At 45.8% G+C, this 12,774-nt stretch overlaps 1 protein-coding gene across 4 annotated transcripts in view; it reads left to right on the top strand.

Annotated features, from left to right (window-relative positions):
* The window catches only part of CNNM1 (cyclin and CBS domain divalent metal cation transport mediator 1), a 59,655-nt gene that overhangs the window by 33,605 nt on the left and 13,276 nt on the right, over positions 1-12,774 (top strand). The window contains exons 7-8 of one of the 4 annotated variants that reach the window (XM_025918048.2): positions 2,045-2,107; positions 10,274-10,437. The exons of 2 other annotated variants lie outside the window; for them this stretch is intronic. In XM_025918048.2, the coding sequence (XP_025773833.2) occupies positions 2,045-2,107; positions 10,274-10,437 (227 nt within the window). The remainder of the gene's footprint in view (positions 1-2,044; positions 2,108-10,273; positions 10,438-12,774) is intronic. One more of the 4 variants, XM_025918049.2, reaches the window with a different exon arrangement.

Raw genomic sequence — 12,774 nt, forward strand, 5'->3', positions numbered from 1 at the left:
ACACTTTACAGTGTAATTCACAACCTAGCCCAGAAGGAGGCTGAAATGAAGTTGAAGTACCTGCCCATACCTAAGACATAGCCCAACATGAGCTGAAGATCTGTAAAATGTAAGATTATATACTTATATAAGCCAACAAATCTCAAGTTTGATGAAGGAAGCTCATCATCTTAGAACAAGAACTCTGGATGGGTGAGGGATGGGCTAGAGGACCAGGTAAATCTTGGTTCTTTAAAGATTTCCATCCATCATATTAGGGATTGCTCAAAGTGGAGTAATTCCTAGGATTCTAAATGTTACTTACCTCTGTTGGCCTTGTTCTGGCTCTTTCAGAAGACCAAAGGAGGTGGAAACAAAGAGCTACATGAGACTTCCCAGCCCACCTAATTTGAATGGCTTTTCTTAAAAAATATATGTGTGTGTGTGTATATGTATACACATGTATATATTAGAAGTAGTAGAAAGATGTTATCTGGTTTCCTCCCTCCCTTTCTTCCTGTCTCTAGTTCTTTCTATCAAAATCCTTCCATTTTATAAGTGAGACAGGAGTAAACTTGCAACACTGACCTCTCCTTCAAAACTGGTTAACTAAAAAGTAGCATTAAACTCTTTCCCTCACCTCACTTCTGAGCATCTTTATAAATCTTCAGAAGGAAAAAGAAATCGAATTAGCAGTATGGGTATGGAAAAATTTTCTGTTGTCCACCCCCCCCCCAAGCCCTCCCCAGTGTGAAATATCTGCCAGGGCCTCCACACCTCACAGTTGTCCCAGATGCGTCCTCAGCCCAGGGATCCAGCCACCTGGCATCTTTCACTGGCCAAGAACGTCAACCTGAAATCAAAGGAGAGCTTAAGGCAGTACATTCTTACAGGGTCTTGGTCTAGCAAACTACCCCTGTCCTCAAAGCCAGCCTGTAGCTTTATTAGCCTTTGAAGGAGATAAATGGGATGACAGATTTGTCAGAGCACTCGTCCTGGGACCTATGCCTCAGAATTGAACTTGAGGTTATGAGTAAGTCCCCCTGGTTTTCCTGTGTAGGGCAAAGGGAACACAGCCAGCACTGTCTCCTCTATCTTGGGTCTGATTGCCAAGAACCCAGGAGGACCACAGTGAGCCTAGAACTCTGAAGGAACCAGGCTTGAGCTCAGGGTAGAGGGAACGGCTGCCCACAGGGTGAGGTAAGCAGGGATAGACTGTCTCCCACCTGTTTGGTGGAGTATACATTTAATTTGCAGCCCAGGAAGCTCTAGGATGCTTCTTGAGACTATGGAGTTTCTTATTCCATATGTCTCACTACATTAGGAGCCAATATTCTTCGACATCTGGTGTTAGAGTAAATGATTATCAGGTAGGTATAAAGCTCTCCCACTCCCCTGCGTATATGGGTAATTTCAGTAAAATCATCTGGTGCAGCAGATAAGGCTACAGAAGTTGCATGTTTCAGTGTGCTGTTACCTGCAGACTGATTTCATTTAGTCCCCAAGGAAGGTGGCTCTCAGAATAATTGTGTAAGAACACGGAAGACAGATTCCCAGACAGAAACACCCCTCGACATAGCAATGCACCATTCTTCCCCAGTGCTGTGACCACCGAGGAGCTCCTAGGAGCCTGAGGCAGGAGGATTCCACTTCCTTAAGGCCGCCCCTTGTAGGAGCGTGCACTTTGCTTTTAGCCTTCCCACAGGTCTGGCAGTTGGGAGAGCCTGGTGCTGATGCGGTGCTGGACTCCCAGTGCATTTGCTGGCTCAGAGAGAATGCTGCATACACACAGTCCCTGCCAGGACACTGCCTGTTCTTGACAGGTCTCATTCCCTCTAAGATTACTGCACATCTTTTCAGAAGACTTTCAACAAATTCTGTTTTATGTTCCTCCTTCTGGAGAGTGACTTTGTGAGAGGATGCAATTTCCCTGTTTTCAGAAGCGGAGAAATGTAACGTTGTGAAGATTCAAGAACAGCATGACTTACACACTTTGCTCTTTGTCTTTCTTTTATGTTTATCTTCCCTTTTGCATCTCACAAATCCTTGGCCCTTGACTCTTTAGTGCCTGTCTCTGTGTCTCGTACCTTCGCCTTCAGCAGAGGGGACTCTCTGGCGGGCTCCCCAGGTAAACATGCATGGGTGTTTCGGGTGTCCTTAGATCCTGTAGGGTTCGCAGGAGGCCTTTGGTCTCGGTCACCATCCTGTGAGAGAACTAGTCTCTCCCAGCAGGCACGGCCATGACTAAGGCATAGCACGCCACACAGGTAACACTCATTTGCACATACAGCCCAGGGATTGCTGGTTCAATGGTGACACTTGGGTTCAGCCCCCCGGGATGTCTTTGTGTGTGTACAGGGAGAAATCATGGGCTGAGAGATGGTGTGAGCTTTCTTGTCATTTGTCTGACTGCAAAATGGAAGATGAGGAGTGCAGCAGGAGAGAAATGGAGACAACGGAATACTGTTCTTTATTACTACCTGTTTTTCCTCCACCTTTTGTTCTATGTGGTCTCTGCCTTTAGCTAACCCATCCTCCTCCTCCTCCTCCTCATAATGTTACCCAGGAGTGACCATATTCTCTCTGGCCTTACTCATACAAAGAATATGTGTAAAACTTTCAAAACAAGTTTTCATTAGGTTTAACCTCTGTTAATGAAATAAAAGATGCTGGCTTTCTTTTTAACTGGGTCAAGCAGCTCCTCACGGAACTATATAGTAACTCAAGGACTGAGTAGAATGTAATACATCTAAATAAGCAATTAAGTGTTTGTATTGTTTTCATCTCTAGAGGTTGCTCTCTTAGGCTCATGGAGTAAGTAATGACGCAACCAAGAATTTACTTGTTAAAAGTTAGAATGTGAAAACACAGTCCAGCTCCCTCTATCCTCCACATCTGTCTCCCTTATCCCAATGCTACAGTATGATTCTGAGGCCCTACCATAACCTCAGTCATCAAGAATCCAGTTGTGTTTTGCTATCTGTACAGTAGACCCTCAACTTTCAAAAAGGCTATGCCCTGACACCCCAAGCCCCCAAGTTTGCAATTTCAGAAATATTTATGTTGACTCCTGCTTTCTCCCAAATCACATTTTCCCCATCAAAAATCATCTGGTTCCCATGTTTATCTGTACAAGACAAGTCAGTCACCTTCTCAGATTTCACCAAGGTTTCCTCTCTCACTTAATGGTGATCTTCCACCAAGAAATAAAATTTTTCTCACTTTGTGAGAGCTCATGCCTTCATGATGACCATAGGCCAGCTCAGTCAATGTGGGATGCCAGGCTGGTGCCTTCACCAGCTAACTGGTCTGCTTCTGCCTGCCGGCGCAATTAGAAATGACCACATCATGGACCTTCAAGATCCTTCACACTCAGGGAGTCTCAGCAAATAAAGAGTGTGTTAGGAAGTTTCAGCCGAAACGGAAGATGCACATTTTTCAACCAAATAGGATCAAAGCAAGGTTGTAGTCTCCTTTTAAATAACCCTCAGTTAACCAGACAAGCCAGTTCATTTTAACTTTCCGGTTAAAGGAAGGTTCACTCTAGTTCATTGATATTTATTATGAAAAACTTGATGGTAACCCAGTTGTCAGACCAAGATGAGGGTGATTCGTTCCTGCTGTGTGACACACACCCCCTCAGGAGCTGTCGCTACTTCTAATGCAACCCTGGTTGGCGCCATCTGCCCCTGAGAGCTCTTTTAACCACCCCCCCCCCCTCATTTTCCATGACTGGCTGTTCAACCCAAAGGAAACTGATAGGCCACACAGCATGGCCAGCTTCTTCCAACCTTCGGTTTACCTCTGCAGAGTGGAGCAGTGACAGTGCAGGAAGAGGAAAGAAAAGTCATGGGTGCCTTGCTTCTCCTTTGATTCTTTCCTCCTCACCTCCTTTCATCCAGTCCCCTTTTGCCTGGCCCCATACTTGATTTATGATCCAGATACAGTTATTTACATATATTATGTCTTACTCCCATCGTACACAGAGGAGATGAGAAATCGTGGAAATCAATAGGGCCTTTAAGTTTAAAAAGAACTCTATCATTTTATTTGATCCCCACAACCACCTTAGGAGATGCGAAGGAATTATTGTTGGAAAACAATAGATAAGGAAACAGGCTCCGAAAACTTAAAGCCATCGATCAGTATCACAGGTGTGGTGACGAGGTGGAAGGGTGAGGACTGGAATCCAAATCTCTCTCTATTTTTTAATTTTACGTTTATTTTTTTCAAATTTTTCCAATTGTTTTTTATTCTTAACCAAAGTTTCCAATTGGAAAGAATAAGTCACAGGAATCAAAGGCAGAGCATACTCACATGCAGTCAGTGATAGTGTGATAGCGATGCAATGAGACAGATGGTGGCTACCCTTGTGAACACAGCATCAGATATAAACTTGTCATCAGATATAAACTGAATTGTTCACCTGAAACCAGTATAACCGTGTGTCAGCTATACTCAAAAAAAGAAAAAAGTTTCCAGTTTTATTGAGACATAATTGACATACAACATTGTGTAAGTTTAAGATGTATGTGATATATACGGGTATGTATTGCAAAATTCTTTATTTTAAATCCCAGTGTAGTTAATGTACAGTGCTATATTAGTTTCAGGTGTACGATATGGTGACATGTGGCATTTAAGAAACAACAAATGAGCAAAGGGAAAAGAGACAAATCAAGAAACAAACTCTTAACTATAGAGAACAGTTCAGCTGATGGTTAACAGAGGGGAAGGGGTGAAGGAAAGAGGGAAATAGGTGATGGGGATCAAGGAATGCACTTGTCTTGATGAGCACCCGGTGATGTATGGAATCCAAGTCTTCTAGGTCCCGCTCTCCTATTGTCTGGACCTGGCTGCCCCTCTGAACATGGGCATTTTGTGCCCCCTAGAGGGCTGTGACTTATTAGCATTTTGAAAGCAGTTGTGCTAATGAATTATGGTGCTCACAGTGGATGGAGGCTACCAGTCCCTGTGCCAAATATTGCCACCATTGTCCATAGCAGTTTCTTTCTATTTGAACTTTAGGTTTGAAATAAGGAGAGTGGAGTGGTTTTGTGCATTGCTTGCAGTGCGTCATGTAGTTAGCCAGCTTTGCAGGTGCTTTCATTTAAAAAGTAAACTTCTGATCAACCCACTGAGAGTACACAGCTCCATTGCAGTTACCATTCCCTCTCCCCAGAGTCATCCATTTTTTCTTTCCTCAGGGGAGATGATTTTGAGTTCCCCATGACAGTCCTTCCAAATCCACAAAAGCACAGAGGCAGGAGAGAGGTCAGAAGCAAGGAGTCGTTTTCAGTGTTCAACTGACCATCTGAAATGTGCTTTGAGATAGATGGGGACAGTTTCCTCCCAGAATATATAGGGAGTCTCTAAAAATAATCCTTTTACTTTGTGAAATGTGGTAAGTGGAAATATTCCTTTGGTTTGGCTTTTGTGTAGTAAACATTTGGGAACCATTAAAGCTCCATGTAATGTGAGCGAGTTCATCTGGGCTCCTAACTCGGGCTGATTTGCAGAGTTCACATTATAGCTCTGACAGAGAGCTTTTGGCATTTGGTTGTCTGATGTTGAATATTACCCCAGAATGATGAATTTTAATATTCCTAGTTTGTACTATTCTAGGTCTATGTAATTAAGCTCCCCATCCAGTTTGGGGAACACAGATGGCCCATGGCACAGTGACCATGACCAAAGAGGGCTGTTCCCCCTTGCCCCTCACTGATGCTCCAAAAGATAGAAGCAGGAAGCCACTGAAGCCTACTTTCCCCTTGGATCCCCAGACTGAAAAGGGAAGTGGGGTATTCTTCTGTATCATGGGTTCTGCTCCAGGTACAGGTGTCATGAGTGAGGCAAGTGTCCCAGAGCTGTGTATAGAGTCATGGGGCCCCATCTATCGGTGCAGAGGAGATTCCATCCAGCCCCAGTTACAGTGTAAAGTCCTCTTGTGCCCCCTCTCCAACCCCACACCCAATTTTACCCCAGGGCCTTCTCCACCCAACCTCAATAACTCTAGCTTACTATCTAGGACAGATATCCCTTGTAGACTTACCATGAAAAGGCTGTAGGAATGAGGTCTATCACACTTCTCCCCAGCACTTAGGAGTCTAGAGCAGAAAACCCTGCTCCCCACCACCCAGTCTCTCCAGGGCCAGCTCGAGGGTGTAATATAATAGCAACAGTGAACAAGGGATATGTTGGCTGTTCCCTCCTGTTGAGGGATTCTGTGGTCAGTTTTATGATCACTGTTTGATCAGTCCCCTCTTAGACCTCTCTGACTGTAGTTAGGATTTTCCTCTTTACTCCCCCAACTGGGCCCCTGCTCTTAGGAAATGCCAAGGGGAATTATACAACTTGAACTAGTTTGCCATGCTGCTGGGGCACTCGTCTGTTACTGATTTCTTCTCTTTTTTTTTATTAAAAGCATTTCCATTCCCCTTGCTCAGAAACCTCTGAGTGTATGTGCACAATTACCAAGATGCCGAGTCATCAGCATCCTACCTATTGAGGAATGTCAGGCTCTGGGACACGAAAACATTGATCTTGCACAGCACTCAGATGAGCTGGGACTTTCTTTGTCATGAAATGAGGGCTCTTTTCCTTTTAAAAATTGCTTTTATAGGCCTGACCTTTGTAAGACAGTTGTATCTTTTGGTGTTGGGAATCCTTTGGGATTTTGAATAAACCTTCAATAGCATTGTTCTGACTTTAAAAAACAAAACAAAACATGTTTCTCCTCCTAGCCCAACTGTGATCTTGCTTGCATGTGACATGTGGTCCCTGTGAGTGACAGCAGAGTGGCAGTGAGGACAAGAACCCTGGGGGGAACGGGGATATAGTGGTGGCCCCTGTGTCCCAACAGTGTGAATGTGGTTCAGGCAGAGCCTTCTATGGATGGAAGTGGTCTAGTACATAGATGGGCCTGTGTTTCTCTGCCATCCTTCTGGAATGTGCCTGGGATTGTGACATAAGGGATGAGGCTGTGGAACAGCAAATGTGGGGTATGTCAAGCCTGTGTCCCACCAGGCAAAGTGGATGGTTATCGGGGAGAGATGGTTATTTCTCAGGGAGGCTGCATCCACAGCCCTGCTCACACTCTGTCCCCTTGTTCCAAATGGACTTGAGGTAAGGTAGGGTAGGGTACTTGACCACCAGGTCAGGGTAGGGTTTTCCACACTCCACGCACACAACAAAGAAGTCCCCCTCCTGCAGGACTGCTGGACCTGCTTTTCCACAGCAGCTCCCCTGAGGAAACACCATCGACTTACTTAGCAGCCACCACCCCAGAAAAGCCACAGAGGGTCTGGCCACACCAGAACCCATCAGCTTGTTTTCAAGGGGCCAGAATGAGAAATGAAATGCATATTTTTCTGCCCAATCACCTGGGTGCTTTGCTCTGTTCTTTGTGGCACCACCACTGTCCTTCTCAGTCCTTGGTCACTGTGGAGGGGCGTCTGGCCTGCCATCAGCCAGTGGATAGGTAGGGCCCTAGAGACCTGAGTCCAGGATTCCTGGTTTCACATGCTTTTATTAAACAGACAAAGTCCTCATTTTCCCTGTGGCCTCTTCCCCGAGTTACTGGGCCAAAGCCTGAGGCCTCTTGGTACCCTGGATTCTCACTGCCCACTCTCTGACTCTCTCCAGCTACAGTTTTAGAGTGTCCTTCTATCCACCCCTAGCTTCTTGGAGAAGTCAACTTCCCCAGAATGGCTTTAAGTTGCAAAGGAAAGGCTTTCTAATCCAGGATGATTTGAGAGCTCTGAAATCTTTTTTTAAACAAAATTTAGATTCTAAGTAAAACCTCTTCAGTGGACCCTTAGGTGCTGATTCATTTATTCTGTACATTTTTATTGAGCACCTACTCTAGGCCAGGCACAGTGCTAGGTCCTGGGTGTACAACAATGACCAGAAAAGACCAGGTCTTTGCCTTCATGGAATTTAGCACTGAACTGAGTAGACGTAACAAGTACAAACACATGATGAATTAAAATGTGTGAAAAGTACTTTGAAGGAATGAACAAGGGACAGTGATAGAAGAAAACGGGAAACCTCAGTTCAGCCAAAGTCTTCAGAGAAGTTGGCTTTCAGCTGAGACCTAATGACTGAGAGCCAAGCAGTGGGGGTGGGGGTGAAAGGGGCAGGGTGGGCAGTAGAAATGCCATCCTCTGAGGTGGCGAGGGAAGGGGAGCACCTGCATGGTTGAGAGGAGCAGAGCAAGCAGGGGAGGGGAAGAGAGTTCCCAAGATGAGACCAGACAGGAAATCGGGAGTCAGGTCATGGGGGACATTAGGGATGAAGCAAGGAATTTAGATTTATTCAGACTAAATAAAAGAAAGCTTATTTAATGTGCTTCTGGCAGCTGAGGTGATCATAAGCTTATAAGCGGGGAGATGGGACTGTGGTCCAGGTAACTGGGACTTGAGTGGGGACAGGCATAGATGCCCAAGGGCTTATTATGTCAGAAGTAGAGGTGAGAGGGCCTGGTGTGGGACTGGGGAGTGGCAGGAGTCAAGGGCACCCCCCAGCTTCCTGGTATAAGTGACAGAATATATGTAAAGGGCACTTACTGAGAAGGGGAGGCTGGAAATAAAATCCTCAATTCTATAATCCTATCAAGGCAGCGATTGTTATGGCTCTAATGAGAAAAAATGATTCAGCCTATTGTTATTTTACCCTTTGCACTAGTTTGCCAGACAACAATAACAGCTTGCAGCTAAACAGACCATCAACCCTCAAGGACTCAGCTCCAAATACATGCTAATCAATTATCTTGATTGATGGCACCATTATCTCAGGAGACAGAATTAAATTCCCGAGGTCCTGCCCTAGAAGAACAAGGAGCGGAATCTCTGAGGAAGCGGACTCTGCATTTGAGCCCCTGAACTAAATCTGTCAGGAGAGGCTGACGGCACACCCTCCCCTTTCTGGGAAGAAATGCAGAGTGGCATTTGTTGGGAAGCAGAGGGGTGGAGAGGGCTTGACAGTCTCTCCTTCAGGTTTATTCTGCGGTTGAGATTCTGCTAGGGTCACCACAAGACTCTCTCTTCCATTGATCTGGGGAAGATAGTTCACACAATCCATTTTGAAACCAAGTGATGTGGTCTTAATTGAACTTTCCCTAGGAATGGTTCTTGAAAGTGGTTAAAAAAACAAAAAAGCAAAACAAAACAAAACAAAACAAAACAAAACTGACTCTGAACATTGAGATGCCTTTGACAGAAGTCCTGGGGGTTATTCCAGTATTCTGTTCCCCCACCCCCACTTAGGCCTAGATGGAATCCTGCCCTAGACACACTTTAGAGGACCCCCGTTTAGTCCCTCTTAGTCCCAGCCCTCCGTGTAGGTGAGGAGTTCATAGGGCCAAAGAGATGTGCCCACTGAGAGCCCTTGTTCTTCCTTCAGGACCACATTTCAGATACAGAATCCTGAAATTCCTCACCTAAACCTCCCGGTGGGGGCAGGGTGGGGCGGATAAGGAGGCTGGGAAGCCCCTAGGGTAGGGGCCATTTGTCCCCATACAACCCTGTTTTATGTTTTATATTTTAGCAGAAAACTCTAAGGAGTTGGAGTTGGCCTTCCAGGTTATGTTATGTTACGTTATGTTACGTTACGTTACGTTACGTTACGTTATATTATGAAGGTATAGTTGTCAAGGACAAGGATAGAACAGATTTTAACAGTTTATTCATGTGATTTGAATAGGTACCCATGTGATTGAATAGGTCTGTGGCTCTCCGTTTGTCCAGTGTCCTGACAGTGTTAGGGCAGACCTGAGTTATCCCTGACAAAATGGCTCACCATGGCAAGGGTTGGTTCTATGTGCTGTCAAACCCAAGGCCTTCGCCTTTGTAAAATAAGGTTCGTGAACAGAGTTTATATCCTGATAGAGGATCTCATGCTTTGGAGTAGCTAACCACGCTCACAGCCTGGTCCTCATCTCCAGCACTTAACCCAAAGACCAGAACTGAGAAAGGCTGTGGACCCCTCTGCCGCAGCCCCTCCCTGGTGGACGTTGTGGGGAGCAGGAGGAGCCTGCGCAGAGTGGAGCCGTGAGTTCCTGTAACAAACTGAGCATCTGGGCTCTGACGGGAAGGGTGAGGGCCTGGTTCTACCACCGCCTAGAAGTCCTGTGGGCCCTTAGTAAACAACACCTCTCTCTCTCTCTCTCTCTCTCTCTTTCTCTCTCTCTCTCTCTCCCCCTCCCTCTCCCCATCGCTCTTTCTGTTCTCCTGTCTTTTCTCCCCACCCGCCTCTCCTTGCCTTTTCTCCCTCACCTCTCCCTCACTGTCTGCAGTAAACCGGTCCCCTTCTCGCTGCAGCGGGTTGAACCGCTCTGAGTCTCCAAACCGCGAGCGCAGTGACTTTGGGGGGAGCAACACCCAGCTGTGCAGCAGCAGCAACAACCTCTACACTCCCGACTACTCAGTGCACATCCTCAGCGATGTGCAATTTGTGAAGGTAACTGTCCCGGGAGGGCCATCCCCGGCTTGCCAGCCGGCTGGGGAAGCAGGACAGGATGTGCAATCCAACGCGCCAAGATAACGCTGGGTGCTAATTGTTCCCTGGCTTTACAAGGGCCCTGTTTTTGGTTAGCTTGATTACTAATTTGTCACTCTTTTAAGATCTCCTGATCCCCATTTTTTGTGTGGGGAAACTGAGGCATAAACCAGTGCGGAATTAGGTTGCCTGAGACAAGTTGCCAGTGAACTGTTTCTTTTGAACCCCCTGCCATTGCCACCAGGTTGATTTGTTTTTTCCGAGATAAATTTGCAGGTGATTAATAAACCAAGTATATGGAAGAAACCATGCTGTGATTTTCCATAAGATAGTATATTTTTATGTCTTTCTGTTTCAAGTCTAAAATGCAATTTGGCAGGTATGTTAAGCAAAAACCCTTTGTGTAACCATTACACCCTTAGCAATCACTGAGCTCAGTGGAGCTCGGAACATCCATCACTTTGCACATGCAGGAGAGAGAGGCCACAGTGCTCATTGCCTTGTAGTTAAAGGGTAGGGGGGCCATTGCTTCATACCTCACATTAAGATTGGTATTGCACAGAAACCTTCTAAAATGTCCTCCTTCTCGTGCTTTGATAGGTTTTATTTGCTAGCATTCTGCAAACTGTTACATGCCTGGAGTGAGCCCCATTTATCCAAGTCCAACAAAACACCCAATGAATTGAGTTGGTATATCTTGTCCAGTCGCAGGCTGGATTATGAGAGATATATTTATCACAAAGGAGGGAGGAGTTTCTCTCCTTCTGTCCAGAACACAAGCTCTGATAATTTGAGAGCAGTGTGCAATGCCTGGCTTTCTGTGTTCCAGAACTCTGCAGATACCCTGAGGTGAAGATAGAAACATAAAGATAGAAAGTTACCAAAGGGAGGGGCTGACCCTGGAAGGTGGGGTGGGATAATAACTGTTTGTGGGGTGCTCTGTGCCTGCGCTTTGGGACTCCTTTGTCTGAATGATCCAGGTTGTCTGATCACCACCCTGTCAGGTAGGTACTACTGTCATAACCATTTTAGACATGAAGACATTGGAGCTTGAGGGGTCTAAGGTCATATGGCTGGTGAGTCGCAGAGCCAAGCTTTGGAATTCAGTCTCTCTGTCTCCAGAGTCCAAACCCTCAAAACCCCAGTCTTTAGGAAGAGTTGTGGGAAATCAGAGTTGAAGAAACCCCAGGAAGAAATAACTTGTGGCAACTAACCCAGCAATACTCATGGGTGTGTGTGACTGGGGACACTTAACAAATCTAATGTGACACTAAAGTTAAACGTCAGAAAACTGAAGTCCATGATTCTCCTCCCTGCCTCCTTGTCCTGAAGCCCTCTCATTGCAGGCCTTCCTCAGAAGTGGAGGTAGGAAAAAAATGAGAACAGAGAAACTCTACTGGGCTAGCTCTTCCTGGTTTGTAGTACTGATCACACGGTTTGTGGAAAAAGAACTTGAAAGTCACAATATGAGTAAGCGGTTCAACAAATATTGACTGAATACCTACTCTGTGCTTGATATTGACAAGATACTATGGTGAACAAGACCATAAGCTCCTGCCTTCCTAGAGTTTCTGTGCTAGGAGGGGGACAGAGAGAATAAACAAGTAACCGCATCATGAAGAACCTAATTTCAGGTAGTGATAAAGGCTAGGAAGGTAACAAACAAGGTAGTGGGATAAACAGTGATTGGGCAGAGCTGGCAAGGGGTTTCCTTTAGGAATGGTTATCAGAGCAGACTGACAAAACGACATTTTTTCTGGGACCTGAAAGGGGAGGGGAGGAGAATGTTCAAGAGAGAAACCACAGAGGCAGGAAAGAGCTCAGTGGTTCATGGATCTGAGTGCTGGTACGCAGCGTGCAAAGACAGAGGCCAGCATGAAATGACAGTGGACGGTCAGCAGCAATGTTGTCTGGCATCCTTAAGCCAGAGGAAGGCACTTAATTCTACTATAAGTGCACTGGGAATTTTCAATTAAGTTTGTTTCTTAGGTCTTCACATTTGTCTTAGTTCAGGCTGCCATAACAAATAGTCATAGACTGGGTGGCTTAAACAACAAACACTTCTTTCCCACAGTCCTGGAGGCTGGAAGTCCAAGTTCAAGGAACCAGCAGATCCAGTGTCTGGTGAGAGCCCACATTCTGGTTTGCAGATAACCATCTTCTCCTTGTATCCTTACATGGGGGAAGAGACAGAGACAGGAGGCAAGCTGTCTTCCTATTAGGACACTAAGTCCATTCGCAATCACTCCACCCTCAGGACCTAACTTCTTCCAAAGGCGCCCCCTCCACATGTCATCT

The sequence above is a fragment of the Puma concolor genome, chromosome D2 (genome assembly GCF_028749965.1).
Source record: "Puma concolor isolate L17-30 chromosome D2, mPumCon1.1.hap2, whole genome shotgun sequence".
Classification (NCBI taxonomy): domain Eukaryota; kingdom Metazoa; phylum Chordata; class Mammalia; order Carnivora; family Felidae; genus Puma; species Puma concolor.